This window comes from Podarcis raffonei, chromosome 4 (genome assembly GCF_027172205.1).
Source record: "Podarcis raffonei isolate rPodRaf1 chromosome 4, rPodRaf1.pri, whole genome shotgun sequence".
Lineage (NCBI taxonomy): Eukaryota > Metazoa > Chordata > Lepidosauria > Squamata > Lacertidae > Podarcis > Podarcis raffonei.
The window spans coordinates 98,317,756-98,332,240 of NC_070605.1; the positions used below are offsets into that span (position 1 = coordinate 98,317,756).

Consider the following 14,485-nt stretch of genomic DNA (forward strand, 5'->3'; position numbering starts at 1 on the left):
CAGGTAAAAACATTTTTTCTCAGTTCGCTCACAAATACTTGAGAATAAGTGGAGGGGAGAACATCAAGTGAATGATCGATCTATAAACCCTAACCATAGAATTAAACAAGTTGTAGCAGTGCAGCTTTGCATTCTCAGAAAGAATTTCATTTCTAAAGGCTATCATCCAAGATCTTTCTTGATTGCAAGTGGGTGCTCATTAGTATGAATGAAGGGAAGCTTCAAAAACGGGGGCAGTCCCATCTGCCAAATGCCAGATATTTTCCCATTTCTATTGCCAAATATGACAAAAGTACTAGGAAAATATATCTTTGAAAAGGGTACCTGGTAGGAGTTTTAAACCTTTCCAAAAACCACAACTACTTATTAAACATGTGGCAGAGGAAGAGAGGGAGAAGGACAATGCTGATGTTTAAAAAGGTTGGGGCACTGGGAGAATAGTACCCTAGCACTCCCAAATACTGACACTTTTGGGGTATCCTTTTGCTAGATAATATGTAAGAGAAGCCAGGAAGAGAAAGCTCCCTCTCCTCAGATGATTGAGGAATTTAGTTGTAAATAGACTTTCAACAGGGACGCGGGTGGCGCTGTGGGTAAAAGCCTCAGCGCCTAGGGCTTGCCGATCGAAAGGTTGGTGGTTTGAATCCCCGCGGCGGGGTGCGCTCCCGTTGCTCGGTCCCAGCGCCTGCCAACCTAGCAGTTCGAAAGCACCCCCGGGTGCAAGTAGATAAATAGGGACCTCTTACCAGCGGGAAGGTAAACGGCGTTTCCGTGTGCAGCTCTGGCTCGCCAGATGCAGCTTTGTCACGCTGGCCACGTGACCCGGAAGTGTCTCTGGACAGCGCTGGCCCCTGGCCTCTTAAGTGAGATGGGCGCACAACCCCAGAGTCTGTCAAGACTGGCCCGTACGGGCAGGGGTACCTTTACCTTTACCTTAGACTTTCAACAGAAACTGACTTGATTCACACATCCCAGGCTAATGTACAGGTAAGAACTTGGGGTTCTCCACTGATGAACACACTTTCTAATGTTCCAAAACATTCTCAGTTTTTTAAAAATACATATATTTAAAATGCATATTTTGAGAGAAAATACAAATGAATGCTCATGTGTATTTCTTTCTCTTACCAAGTCACAACTTATGTTGGAATTGGGGTGGTATGGATGTATGGGGAAACACAATACATATTGCATGTGATATGTATCATGTGATACATATTGAAAAACACACCAGCACCTTCCAGATGTTGTTGGGTGCCCATCAGCCCCAGCCAATATGACCAATGGCCAGGGATTCTGGGAGCTGCTGTTCATCAACATCTGGACGGCCACAGGCTCCCAACCTCTGAACTAAACGATCCTCAGAATTGGTGTTGAAACAACCCACCTTCTCTGCAGATTTTTTTGGCATCATTTGGCTGAAGAGGAGGACTATGTCACATTATGCATGGGAATAATAGAAATGGGTAGATTTATGCCAAAATTGCCTCTGTTGAAGGTGGTTAATGTTTAGTTTTATATGCATCAAACAAAGTATAGAAGAGAAATGCATTAAATAAAACCACCCAAGAGCGCACACAATTATATTTTCAGTTGCAATTAAACATTTTTCATGTTAGCCATGGGGTGCGCAAGGCATCCTGGAAGACAAAGCAAAATACTAAGTCTTGTAAGCCTGAGAAGAGCAGAACTGCTTCTGTTGTTGCACTCATCAATAGATGATCAACAGCTTTAAAAAGCTTTACAGATAAATGCTAGCCTTTTCTTGTCAAAAATACTTACTCACACAGGAGGACTCCATTTTCCAAGGCAGCACGGAAGTCGTTCTTTCCAAAACTTTTCCCAGTAGCTGCCTAGAAAGAAAACATATCATAAGCTGTCTTTTCAGAAAATGGGAAACAAGAGAATGCAGCCCTTTTAGATGTATACATAGGATGTTATTTCTCAAGTCTGCAATTTTACTCAGCAATTTTACCTCCCCGGCCCCCTTATCCTGGTGAGTGTGACAAGTTCCAATCTCCCTCCCAAGTTTGGACATAGAGAAGGGGCAGAATAGGATCCACACTGTTGTGCTCAGTAGATTTCAGAAACACACAGGAGCTGCAAGTATGATCTCTACCTTTCCCTAGTTCACCTAGGAAGAGACATTGACCCCAACCTCACACTGATTTTTGTATGTTTGTAGTAATGTCAGGCGCAACCACATGTTTTGAGTTGACTATCAGTATCCCTAATGATTATTCATGGTTATGAATGCAAGACTATGCTATCTTTTAATGAGGGCACAGGAGACATTCTATCGGGGAAATGGCCCCGATAACAAATTTGCTGCATTCTTAAGGTGTTTTACCTCAAGGGCCTGAAAATTTGTTCAAAACTACGTCTACCATACTGTGTCTCTATTTGCACTTTTATTTTATTAGAAACAGGGACAGGGCACACACCCCAGCTTCATAATCTGCAGGTTCCCATTGCAATTCATTCAACTTTCATTAAACATACAGGGTTAAAGGGTAAAGGGACCCGTGACTGTTAAGTCCAGCCGTGAATGACTCCAGGGTTGCGGCACTCATCTCGCTTTACTAGCCAAGGGAGCCGGCATTTTGTCCGTAGACAGTTTTTCCGGGTCATGTGGCCAGCATGACTAAGCCGCTTCTGGTGTAACCAGAGCAGCGCACAGAAATGCCCTTTACCTTCCCGCCGGAGTGGTACCTATTTATCTACTTGCACTTTGACGTGCTTTCGAACTGCTAGGTTGGCAGGAACCGCTAGGTTGTTATGTCTTAGCATATTAGTAATGCATTCATAACGACATTCAAGCCAGAAAAACAAATAGCTGCTAAACCCTCAAATGTCTTCCCACCCCCCTTCATAAATTACCATTCTTCTGAACCATTCTTTTCTAATGGCATTCATCTTTTTAAACAGTTATACTAGTGTCTGTATTATTTGATCATTTGGATATTGCCCTCTACATGGGGCTGCCTTTAAAGACAATCTGGAAATTACAGTTAGTACAGTATGCCAAAGCAAGATAATGGAGTCAGACATCAAGGATCCGAAACACTGATCCTGAAAGGTCAAAACTGCATGGCATAATCATTTCTAGGCTAAATTTAAGATGACTGTCTTATAAAGCCCTCTGATATCACTTGAGGAACCAGGTATATGAAATTCCACTTCATGTTGGCAGCCTGCCTGGGTGCTTAGATCAAGGGGAGGCTTTTTCATTGTTCCAGCACTAGGGTGATGACACAAGATAAGGCCTTCTTGGTGGTAGCACTCCAGGTATGACCTACCTTCTCCCTGGAAGTAAGCCTGGCATGGACATTTTTGACATTTAAGTGCCAGGTTAAAATCTGTTTGCCCAGAGACTTGGGGAACATCAGTCTGCTGCTGCAATTGGTATGCTGGAATGTTTATTATGTATTTTATTTGTAGTAGTAGTAATAATCATAATAATAATTTGTTGCAATACCACCAACTACTGAGTGTGTTTAGAAAAGACAATAAAATAAATGGATTGGAAGTAATAAATATAAAATTGAGACAGAACTGTTGAGTAGTAAAAGGAAAATACTGTCAGAAATGTATAAGATATTATTAGAGTGGAACACAAAGGATGAGGAGGTAAAGCCTGCTGGAAATGTAAGGAGAAGGAGGGGGATTTTTTGCATATGTGGTGGACTTGCTCTAAGTTCAAAGCCTTTTGGGATATTATATATAATGAACTGAAAAGGGTATTTAAGTATAATTTCAGTAAAAAAACCAGGGGCTTTTCTGTTGGGACTAATTGAGGAAATTCAAATGAAAGATGTAAATTTGTTTATGTATGCCACAACAGCTGCAAGAATACTCCTGGCCCAGAAATGGAAGCAGCAAGAACTCCCCACATTGGAAGATTGGCAAGTAAAGATGGTTGAATACATAGAGCTGGCAAAGCTGACGGGAAAGATCCGGAATCGGCGTGATGAACTGTTTCAAAAGGACTGGGGCAAATTTATACTTTATATGAAAGAAAATTGTAAACAATTGAAAACGTTTGTAGGTTTGTGTTGAAATGTTTGGTAATGGGAAATTAAGGAGCTGATTTACATATAAGAAGGTGATTGCTAAAAGATTGATATAAGGTAAAAAAGTGGATATAGGAATGTGAAGAAATTGGTAAAGGTGTGTGGAAGTCTGTTAGAGGGAGGGAGGGAAGGAAGTCGATGCTTTATTTAAGCAATGCTTTAAGTTATGGATTTTTTTTATTTTTGATATGGAAATGTAATGAAATATTGAAAACTTAATAATAATAATAATAATAATAATAATAATAATAATTTATACCCCTCCCATCATGGCCTGCTCATATTTTGTTACAGTGGTTGTTTTAATTGCTGTTTTAGTCCACTCTGGGATTAACTGATGAAGGGAGGTTTAAAAATGTCCTTAACAAATAAATATCACAGGCGGCTAACAGTTTTATTTCTAAGGTACTTTAGTAAGTACGACATTTAAGAAATGCAATTAGCGGACAACTTGTACTTTCAACACACACACAAAATGGGATGCATCAACTGGAATAGACCAAAAAAAAGAGAATCAATCTCAATATACTGAAGAAAGAGTAGGTTGTACTCTCTTTTTTAAAATTCCTAGAGGAATACCTCATCTAGCTGAAACATGCTGGGCATCATTAAATAGCTCATTCTGCATATTGAGATCAGTGCATACTTTGCATCACAATGTCTATTCTCACTAGAAACTGCATACAGAAGGAATTACAGAACAGAGGTTTTTCCCAGCAGGCAACACACAGCATTCTCCACTGGCCAAGTTGACGCAAACTATGTTAACTAATCCCCACATCCCTGTGTCTGCTACCTTTGCCCTACAGCCTTGGTAATGATATCATGTATTAGATAGGGCATTGCTATTCATAAAAAGGTTTGATAAGAGCCTCTTACCTGCCTTTGATAGGTTTTTGACATTAGAGATGTCTAGTAGCTGTGGATTTCCTGCCCATATTGCTTTGGTAGCCAGCATGACATTATATTTAAATGAATACTCAGCAAAGATAGAGTTGTTCAGTTCTCCCCAAGCTAAATCCAACCCTGCCCACTCTACCGTTCTGGCTCATAATAAAGAAAAAGACTGCTTCAAAAACGGCATTTGGCAACTGTTGCATGACTGCAGTTTAAAAGCCAAGATCTATTTTACTACTAGTCCCCTTAAGCCATTAACATATCATATCACTGTGGTGAAAAATCATTAGCTTTTAAAGCATTATGATTCATACTTTGATCACACACACCATTCACCAACTGGTTAATTCAGAGGTGTGGTGCATTTCCTTAATCCACATCAATTAATGAAAAAGAAAAAGGAATCCAGTGTACGTCTCATGCACCTCATTTGACAAATCACATTCCAGAAGAAAAGAGGCTATCAGTTTCAGAGCATTCGACTTCCTTTACTCCAGTGCCTACACCCAAGTATGAGCATAAAGAACTAATTATTGAACAACATTTCTGAAATTCCTGTGTAATTACTTGCTTGCTACTGTCAAAGTTTACTGAAGTAGATTCTCAATTATCTTTGTGATATCCATATTTTAGTTCTAGGTTAGTCTTGTTGACTTCTTTTTCCGTGTGACAAAAGAGAAGATTAAGGATTTAAATATTTATGTGGAGTGAAACACTCACATTAACTAGGCATTACTAACCGGTAACATATAGAATTTACCCAATAACTACTGGAGAACCAAAAGCAGATAAGGATCATACTTAGGACATGGGCAGTTAAACCTTGTCTGGTGAACAGGCTATATCACACAGGGGACCTTGCTGCTACTTGCTAAGTAATCATTTTCATTTATTTAGAATAATTTATATATTACTTAAATTTGTGGTTTCTAAGTGGTGTGCAATACACATACACATATATAAAGATCAATTAAAATTAATAGGATCAGAGAAACTAGACGTTATATCCTGTCAATGGTACCCTTGTAAGACTTTAAGAGCTTATCTGAACCCTAGAAAACAGTGGCTAATAAAAGTTATCATTTGAGTTAATTGCCAACTATTTTCATCTCACAACTAAGCAGCAGCAAAATGTAAACACAATGCAAAATTGCTACATTAGGAGATTCTGTCTGGGTACTGTGTTCCAGCGGTGGAGCCACCAACATACCTTAATGCACACTGGTTTGTGACATGAAGAGGCATTGCCAAGGTTGCTATTGCTGTGGGATACATACACCACATTGTGATTTAAATATTTAGTTACTGCTGGAAAATAAACAATAACTTGAAGCTTCCAGGAATAAGAATAATCAATTCAGCAACATCTAGGACAGCCAAGTTTCCCAAATTTGGTCTAGTGCAACGGTGCTATATCTTTTCCCGTAGGAGTTAAATGATGTGTAATTAATGCAAATAAAGGTAATTGTCCTAATTTAATTCTAGTGGCCATGCTTTTCAAACTCTGCAGGAGTCACTCAGCATATTAAGCTAAAGAAAGAGCAACAGTTAAACACCGAGTTGAAGACCATATAAGAAGGACTGATTCAAACTGCCTAATTCAATTGACCAATATAAAAACAGTCAGCTTTGGAATTCAATGCTGGTATTACAAAGTAACTACCCTATTTCTAATAACATGTGTTACAGTAAGTTTGGGAGGGATGTATTTTGTAACAGACACCACTCACTTACTGTGATTATAGATTTTGCATTTCTGGTTGTAGTCCATTTCATTACTGGGATGCCTAGAGGAATGTGTTGCGTAATAAGATCTATAGCTTTACCAGAAGTTTCACATGGTACCTTTCATATCTAACTGGAGTGCTCCTTGATGATGTAACCAAAACAGATTTGGGAACTAGGTCCCGACTTGTAAGGATTGCATTCCTCTGTGTCAATGAAAGTTCTCTTTCAAGCAATACCATTCACGCAAGACCATGTTTTGTATTCTATTCCCCTTCCCCATCACAGCAGGGAGTTTTGGGTTGTGTGTGTAAAAGGATGAAAAGCTGGCTTGGCCAATGGTGTCATAAGACCTTGAGCAGCATGTGGTGAAAAAAGGAGGGAGAAAACAGCCTGATTTGATAAACTAACCAACAAACTTAAACTGACATGGGGACAAATAGAAGACGCCTTTCACAGTCCAACAAGACAACAACAAGAATCCACCAACAGTGTACGAATCAATATGGCTAACCTGATTCAAAAACACCCACCCACCCCACTCACACAAGAAAACAAAGTTCACCACACCCTAGGCCAACCACAACCTCTCTCACCACCAAAGGAACACAAGCGAATAGTAAAGAAAACCCGCACAAGCGACGCTGACACAAAAACCCACACAACATTAATTAGAATAGAAATATTGCCACCCGACCCCACCCCCACTCACCATCCCCCCTCCACCTCTTTCCCCCTTTTCTTCCTAATGTAACACTATTGTCTCAGCAAATGAAACTGATCTGTAGAAAATGTAACTTGAAAAAAGAGACACTGCACATACTTTTGTAAACCAAGAAATCATTAATAAAAATATGTTGTTTTTTTAAAAAAGGAGGGAGAACTCTCTCTTAGGGAAAAACATGCCCTGCAACTCATTTCTCCCCACGACTCTCGCTGCCTTCTTACTTTTACAAACTTTACACACCGAGCATACTTTTATCCCACATGTTGCACAAAGGGAAGCACATTAGTTCTGTCTGAGTTCCTTAATTCTCTTTCACTGTGCGGTCTTAAAGATTATCCAGTATGTGACTGAATCTCTCCTGCAAAACAGCGGCAGCCTGGAAACAATCCGTGATCTTTCTGACCACGTGACAAGGAGATTTTTGGATAACCGTATCTCCACTTAATAAGCAGAGATACGAAGGAGCCTTTTGACTGCTCATGAGCATTCCCCTACAGTAGAAATAAAACAGCAGACAGACATGCAGCCATTACACTTCATTAGCACATTAGGGAAGCAGCTAGGTCTCCTTGAACAAATTTCTAAACATGAGGAATTATTCAAAAAGCAGCATCTCGCCTACAGCCAATGCAGTCCATTTTATCACATCCTCCTGCTGCTTGTGAATTTAGGGCAAAGCAGCATCCTACACATTACAGAGTGTGACATGGCAGAATTGTGGCATCTAGCACTTTAGCACTTTCCCATGGTGGTCGTGAGGAGGAAGACTTTGGTGTTGTAAGCTACCATATCAGAGAGAAGAGCCTTCAGCACCGATCTCTTCCTGCTGTGCTGGTTTACTGCACAAGAGTTTTAATGTGAGGGAAGGTTGCAGCAGGAAATTTTTACAGAAGACCAGGTCTGCCCTTCATTGTGTGAACTGTGCAAAATGGTTCTAACACCTATGTTGGTCTCATAGAAGGGCAACCTATTCTTCTGCTGCAACCCCAATCGAAGCACACAAACTCAGAGGCTGATTCTTTCAAGAAGCTTAGTGAAATATGTTGATCCAACAACATGCACCTTTCATTTCTCTTGGAGCCTGGAGGGGGGGAGGGAGGGAGGGAGGGGGAGAGAGAGAGAGAGAGAGAGAGAGAGAGAGAGAGAGGGAGGGGGAGGGAGAGGGAGAGGGAGAGAGAGAGAGAGAGAGAGAGAGAGAGAGAGAGAGAGAGAGAAACTTAGCACAGAATTGCAGTTTGGTTCCTTAGCAAGCAATCTCACATGTCACCTAGGAGGCTGGAACACTTGTTCACACATCCATTGGTGTGTCTGAGATTTAAGTGGCAGGGAAGGTGTTCCTACCTCCTGAGAGGCAGAAGAATCAAGCACAGCACCCCCCTCTGGAGAGGCAAGGGTAGAATCTGTGTCTGACTTTAAAGGCTGGATGGACAGAGTGACAGGAAGCTTCAGTGCTGGCCTGTGACAGTTCTAGAGGCAGGGCGTGTGGATCTCACTGTGGTGACTGATGAGACTTGAGCGCAGGATGAGGAAAATTTGGACCCCGCACCCTCAGGATCCTCAGCATCAAACACCTGTGGATCAGACAGTGACTTGCCAAGTCTTCTGGAGCCTTCCCCAGGGTCCACTGCAAGCCACCCCTCGTTGTCGTCTTAACTCAGCCAGCCCAAGACATACATGGAAGTAATGAACAACTCCAGTGTTGAACATGCACATCTGAAAAGCTAGTCTGAAGGAGGAATGGTGCAAACAGTGGAACCGTGTACTGCCTTCCTCATAACAGTGTACAAACAGAAGCAGATTGCTGCAGTGGTTTTCAACCCATGTGCCGTGGCACCCTGGAGTGCCTTGAATGATGGTCAGGGGTGCTGCGGGCAACACTGGCCTCTGTCCCTTTTTCCTTCCTTCTGATGCTCTCTTGCGTCTCTGCCTCCCAAAGGCTTGTTTGTTGCAGCAGCCCCAGCTACAAGCTCCGCAGACGAATGGTGCCTCTGGGCCTGGCCAGGGGGTGCTGGTTGTCAGGAGCAGAGGTGGCCTCGGAGTAAGCAAGCAAGCGGGTGAGGGCACTCAGCTCCCAGCCAGCCCTTGCTATTGGGAACGGACTGGCAGGCAGGCAACGCACTAGCCTTTCTTGTGCTTGCTGTGTGCAAGGCTTACCTGGGAGCCGAGTGCCCAGCGCTGAAGGGGAGCTTTTCTGCCATGCAGGCCTGGCAGCACCCAAGGTATGGTGCTGGCCTCATGTTTGGCCAGTCTCCATTAGGCCACTAAGGCTGAGGGGATCCTCTTCCCAGGCGGTGGGGCAGTGTGAGGGAGCCGTGGACTCAAAAAGGTTGAAAACCTCTGGATTACTGTATTGGGGATTTGGTTCTTGCAAGCCAGTCCTACACACATTTAATGTGCATAGGGCAGGTCTATCTAAAGGCTTTTGGTAGGATACTTCCACCCTTTCCAGAAAGCAGTAGAATAAAGCAAGGAGGAAGTAACATGCTAAGTCACCACATATAATTTGGAAGAGATTTTTGGAGCCAAAAATTATAGTTTGCAGTGATTTTCTGTCAAAAGCAGAGCCTTAATAGTACTTCTGGATATATTTTAATAGTATTCATAGTTTCACTGGCATTGAGGCCTCTTACGGTTTATAAAAAGTTTGAGGTTTAAGGCTAAATGAACTCATCCTTCCTCTGAAAAGTCCTGAATTTAGCAATGCTGCCCCCCTCAAAACACCAATTATATGCATATATTTTACAACTTAGTGTAAGAAACGGCATACTTAGGTAGCTGCCTTTCAACCTTCTCTTCTTTATTGCAGTTTTCCAGTTTGGAAGCAGCTTCTAACTAGTTTTTCTTTTCGTGCCCAGGTTTTAGATGTGATAATTCTGTTCTTTTTCCTGCTTCCCACTCTTTAAGATTCTTCCGGATCATCTCTATATCATATATTTGACTAAAAAACAGAAGGATGCAATGTACAACACTTAAAATGTCGAACACATTTTCTAGCAATCTTCCCCCGCCATGCACTCACAGTCAGTGCGCACTCAGGAACAACACTGCTTCCTTGAATACCATTTTATTTTTAAGGTATCAGACTTTTAAAATTTAAAACCAGGTTGAGTGGCTAAGGTAGGTAGGACGCGGGTGGAGCCTAGGGTATGCCAGTTGGAAGGTTGGCGGTTCGGATCCCCGTGATGGGGAGAGCCAGTGTGGTGGTGTGGTTAAAAGCAGTAGTCTCATAATCTGGGCAACCAGGTTCACGTCTCTGCTCCTCCACATGCAGCTGCTGGGTGACCTTGGGCTAGTCACACTTCTTTGAGGTCTCTCAGCCTCATTCACCTCACAGAGTGTTTGTTGTGGGGGAGGAAGGGAAAGGAGAATGTTAGCCGCTTTGAGACTCCTTCGGGTAGTGATCAAGCGGGATATCAAATCCAAACTCCTCTTCTTCTTCCTCTCCTGTCGCTCGGTCCCAGCTCCTGCCAACCTAGCAGTTTGAAAGCACGTCAAAGTGCAAGTAGATAAATAGGTACCGTTCCAGCGGGAAGGTAAATGGCATTTCCATGCACTGCTCTGGTTTCGCCAGAAATGGCTTAGTCATGCTGGCCACATGACCTGGAAAAACTGTCTGCTGACAAATATTGGCTCCCCCGGCCAGTAGAGCGAGATGAGCGCTGCAACCCCAGAGTCTTTCACGACTGGACTTAACTGTCAGGGGCCCTTTACCTTTACCTTTTAAGGTAGGTACAAGGATTCTAGGTAGATTTGCTGCTGAGTTTAATTTATATGTTACAGGTCATAACTAGGTACACATTTTGAGCTATACCTGGCGTACACAGTGCTGATGCACTGATCAGCAAAAATGCATTCTGGGCTACGTGTCAGATAACGATTTCTTTCCTGCTCAGCCATATGTAGATGTGACAAAAGTTTGAGAACTGTACCAGTCTAATGAAGCTAGGCAGTTATTTTGTTGGAATCCAAGAGAAAGAACAGATTTGAAATTAGAAGTGAAAATGAAGAAATGGGAACCCAAAACAGTACCATGTCATTTCTTTTCCCCAGAGCAAGAAAAAAAGATGTGTTTGGTGATCTTCACTCCCACTACTATTCTACAATATTGCTAATTTCACACATTTTCAGCCAGGCTACCCTCCATAAAATGCAGCACTGAAAATAATGAAGAATTAACTTTGTTATCAACACTTCCCATGGATCAGGCTTCAACTCGTTTCCATTACAGGGATGTTTTGTAAAGTGCATGGCCAACATTGCCCAGCATAGCCTAATGAAAGAGGCACGGTGCAATATTACCACAGCTTCAGAGCCAACGCCAGGCTTGTTCACTGGCAAGGGATGAGAGAAACTGCCTCTGGCAGATATGTTCAAGTAATTACAGTCAGCAGAGGGAGGACGGGCATAAATCAACACAAAATCCGATGGAAGAAGGGAATCTGGATCCTTTCACTGATGTGAAGGAAGCTCAATTGTGTTCTCTACGACACCAACAAAAAAATCCATTAACAAATATATACAGCAGAAGCGATAGCAATTTTGCTGTGAAAAATTGCCACAAATAAGCAGTGAACAAACTCACCATTTTCTTTAGCAATACATCTGCACTTTCTAGCCTGAGCTAATCTCCCTTAGACATCTCATTCTATTACCATTGCCATAAAGTACTTTGCCATTTGGTCAGTCATTTTCCTGCGTGGCAACTTAAGCCTCAAATTGCAAGTTTTATTCTGCCCAAGTCAACCTGGCTCTAACTTGCATCCCGTCTCCCTTACATGAGGGTAACACAGCAGGAAACTTCTGGAGCTGTTTCACCTCACTATAACATGGCTGAGATGAGCTAAACAAGTTTGACAGAACCCTTCTCTCTTATTAGGGTGTGTCTCCCAGAACAAAAGATCAAATTACCACCCTGCTAGTTGCTATGTACATTACTCACATACCAACTACAGATTAACAAGCCAAAAGCAGGCAGGAGCTATTATTATGTATAAAGCCTCCTATAGAGTTGAAGGGACTGATTTCTAAAGCTAACCAAGGAAAGTTCTGCTTTGTATATCTGTCTATGTAAGAAACTCCCTGCACTTGTCTCCTCTGAATAAGGTGGGGGGGAGAAGGGGAAATTGTTTGTAAAACATCAACAGCATGTTCATGTAGTGAAAGCCTGGCTATTTTGGTCCTCAAATGAAGGCAAACCTTGGAACAGCATGAGCCTCTTGGAAAAATCACCAATAATCATAAAGAGCCAAGGTGCCAAACCTGGACAGTAAGTCAGTGTCAAGGGTTTTACGACAGCTAGATATCTTGTGCAAAAGAGGAAGACCCCAAAGCATTTGTCAGGATACAACAGTAGGATGAGAAAGAGGTTCAGGGTCCAGTAGAGAAATGCAGGGAGCTTCAGGCAAGTGTGTAAGCAATCAGGATAAGCAATTAGGAGCTATGCGTGCTTCCATCCATCTGCGAGTCAATTAGAGGACCATCATGCAAGGGACCTTGATGAAGAAAGGTATAAGGAGATTAAATAGGAAATATTTAGGTGGAAACAAATGAAGTTTAGCTAAGCATGCATTCAGGGGGAGAGCCAATGAATGACCACAGCAGCTCATTAAGTCAGATGCTTGATAACTGCAGTTTGGACATAGTGGTCCAGAAACAAACTGGCAGCCAGTGCAACTGCTTTGGAACAAGGGTTATGCGAGTTCCAAATGGACTCTCAGCTAGTAATCTGGCCACTGCATTTTTGATCAGCTAGAGTTTATGAGCAGTCTTCAAGGATAGTCCCACACATAGTGTACTGCAGCAATCCAATCGGGAGATTACCAAAAGACTGAATACAGTCGCCAAGTCACCTCTATTCAAAATGAGTCAAACCAGTGAGAGCTGGGAATAAGTCCTCCTAGTCCCTGAGGCCACCTGAACCTTCAAGGACAATGTTGGATCCAGGAATACCCTCAAGCTACAGACCTGCTCCTTCCAAGTGATACAAAATAATAGAAATGGAAGGGTCACCAATCCAACCCCCTGCAATGCAGGAATCTCAACATGTGGTTCCCCCATCCAATTTGAAACAATACCGGACTCTGCTTAGCATTGCAAATATGCTAGTGGCTCTATTGCTGCACCACTAGGCACTGAAAACCCATTCAAAACAGATCATCTCACCACCTTTTGGACTCAAGAACTTGCAACAATGCAGGGGCAGTTTGGCTTCAATCTTCATTGAATGTTCATTGACTTCACTGTTGCAGTGTGGCTTCACCAGGTGCACAGCCGAGGAGGGCGCCTTCTCAAAGCTGGGTAAGCACTTGCCAGGCCTCAGGAAGGATGTGTGAGGGCTCTGACAGGATCCTAGAGTCCTTCTTTCTCCTTCCGAAGCCAGACAAGCGCTTACCAGGAGTTGGGAAGGACCCTGCTAGAGCCCTCACACCTCCTTCTCAAAGCCTGGCTTAAACTGGCGCCACGAGGGCTGGGGTGGAGGGCGTTGAATGGCCTTGCACAGGGTGGCATATTACCAAGGTCCATCCCTGAACAATAACGCCTCTGTATTTTCTGGAATCAGACTCAATTCTTTGGCCCATACTGAACCCATCACCATCTCTAAGTATAGGCCTAGCTCTTCAAACACCTCTCTCAGTTCAGATGGAACAGAGAGACAGAGCTAGGCATCACCAGCATGTTGGAGAACTGCAGCTTTGGCTCTGCTAAAAAGATGGGCAAACAGAATAGAAAATGGAGAATCAGCACTGGAGTTACCAGAGTCTTTAAACCATCAATTTAGAGATTAGAATATCCTGAGCAATTGAGCCATGCAAGTCCTATCAGAGTATCTAGGGGATTTCTACCACTTGGGGATAAACCTTGGGTCGCCTGATGTTACTACAATTCCCATCATCCCTGGCCACTGGCCAAGCTTGATGGGCCTGACAGGAGTTGTAGTTCGAGAAACATCTGGAGGGCCAAAAGTTCCCACACATGTGCTACACTTAACATTGTCTGCTGATAAAGAAATCCTTTTGCCTCCCCTACACAAAAATTGCTTAGAACCTCCAAAGACATACGACAG

At 42.7% G+C, this 14,485-nt stretch overlaps 1 protein-coding gene across 14 annotated transcripts in view; it reads right to left on the reverse strand.

The window, feature by feature from the left end:
* LMO7 (LIM domain 7) overlaps nt 1-14,485 on the reverse strand; it is a 146,012-nt gene that overhangs the window by 96,681 nt on the left and 34,846 nt on the right. For 13 of the 14 annotated variants that reach the window (XM_053384640.1, XM_053384648.1, XM_053384647.1 and 10 more), the window contains one exon: nt 1,783-1,853. In XM_053384640.1, the coding sequence (XP_053240615.1) occupies nt 1,783-1,853 (71 nt within the window). The remainder of the gene's footprint in view (nt 1-1,782; nt 1,854-14,485) is intronic. The other variant, XM_053384650.1, reaches the window with a different exon arrangement.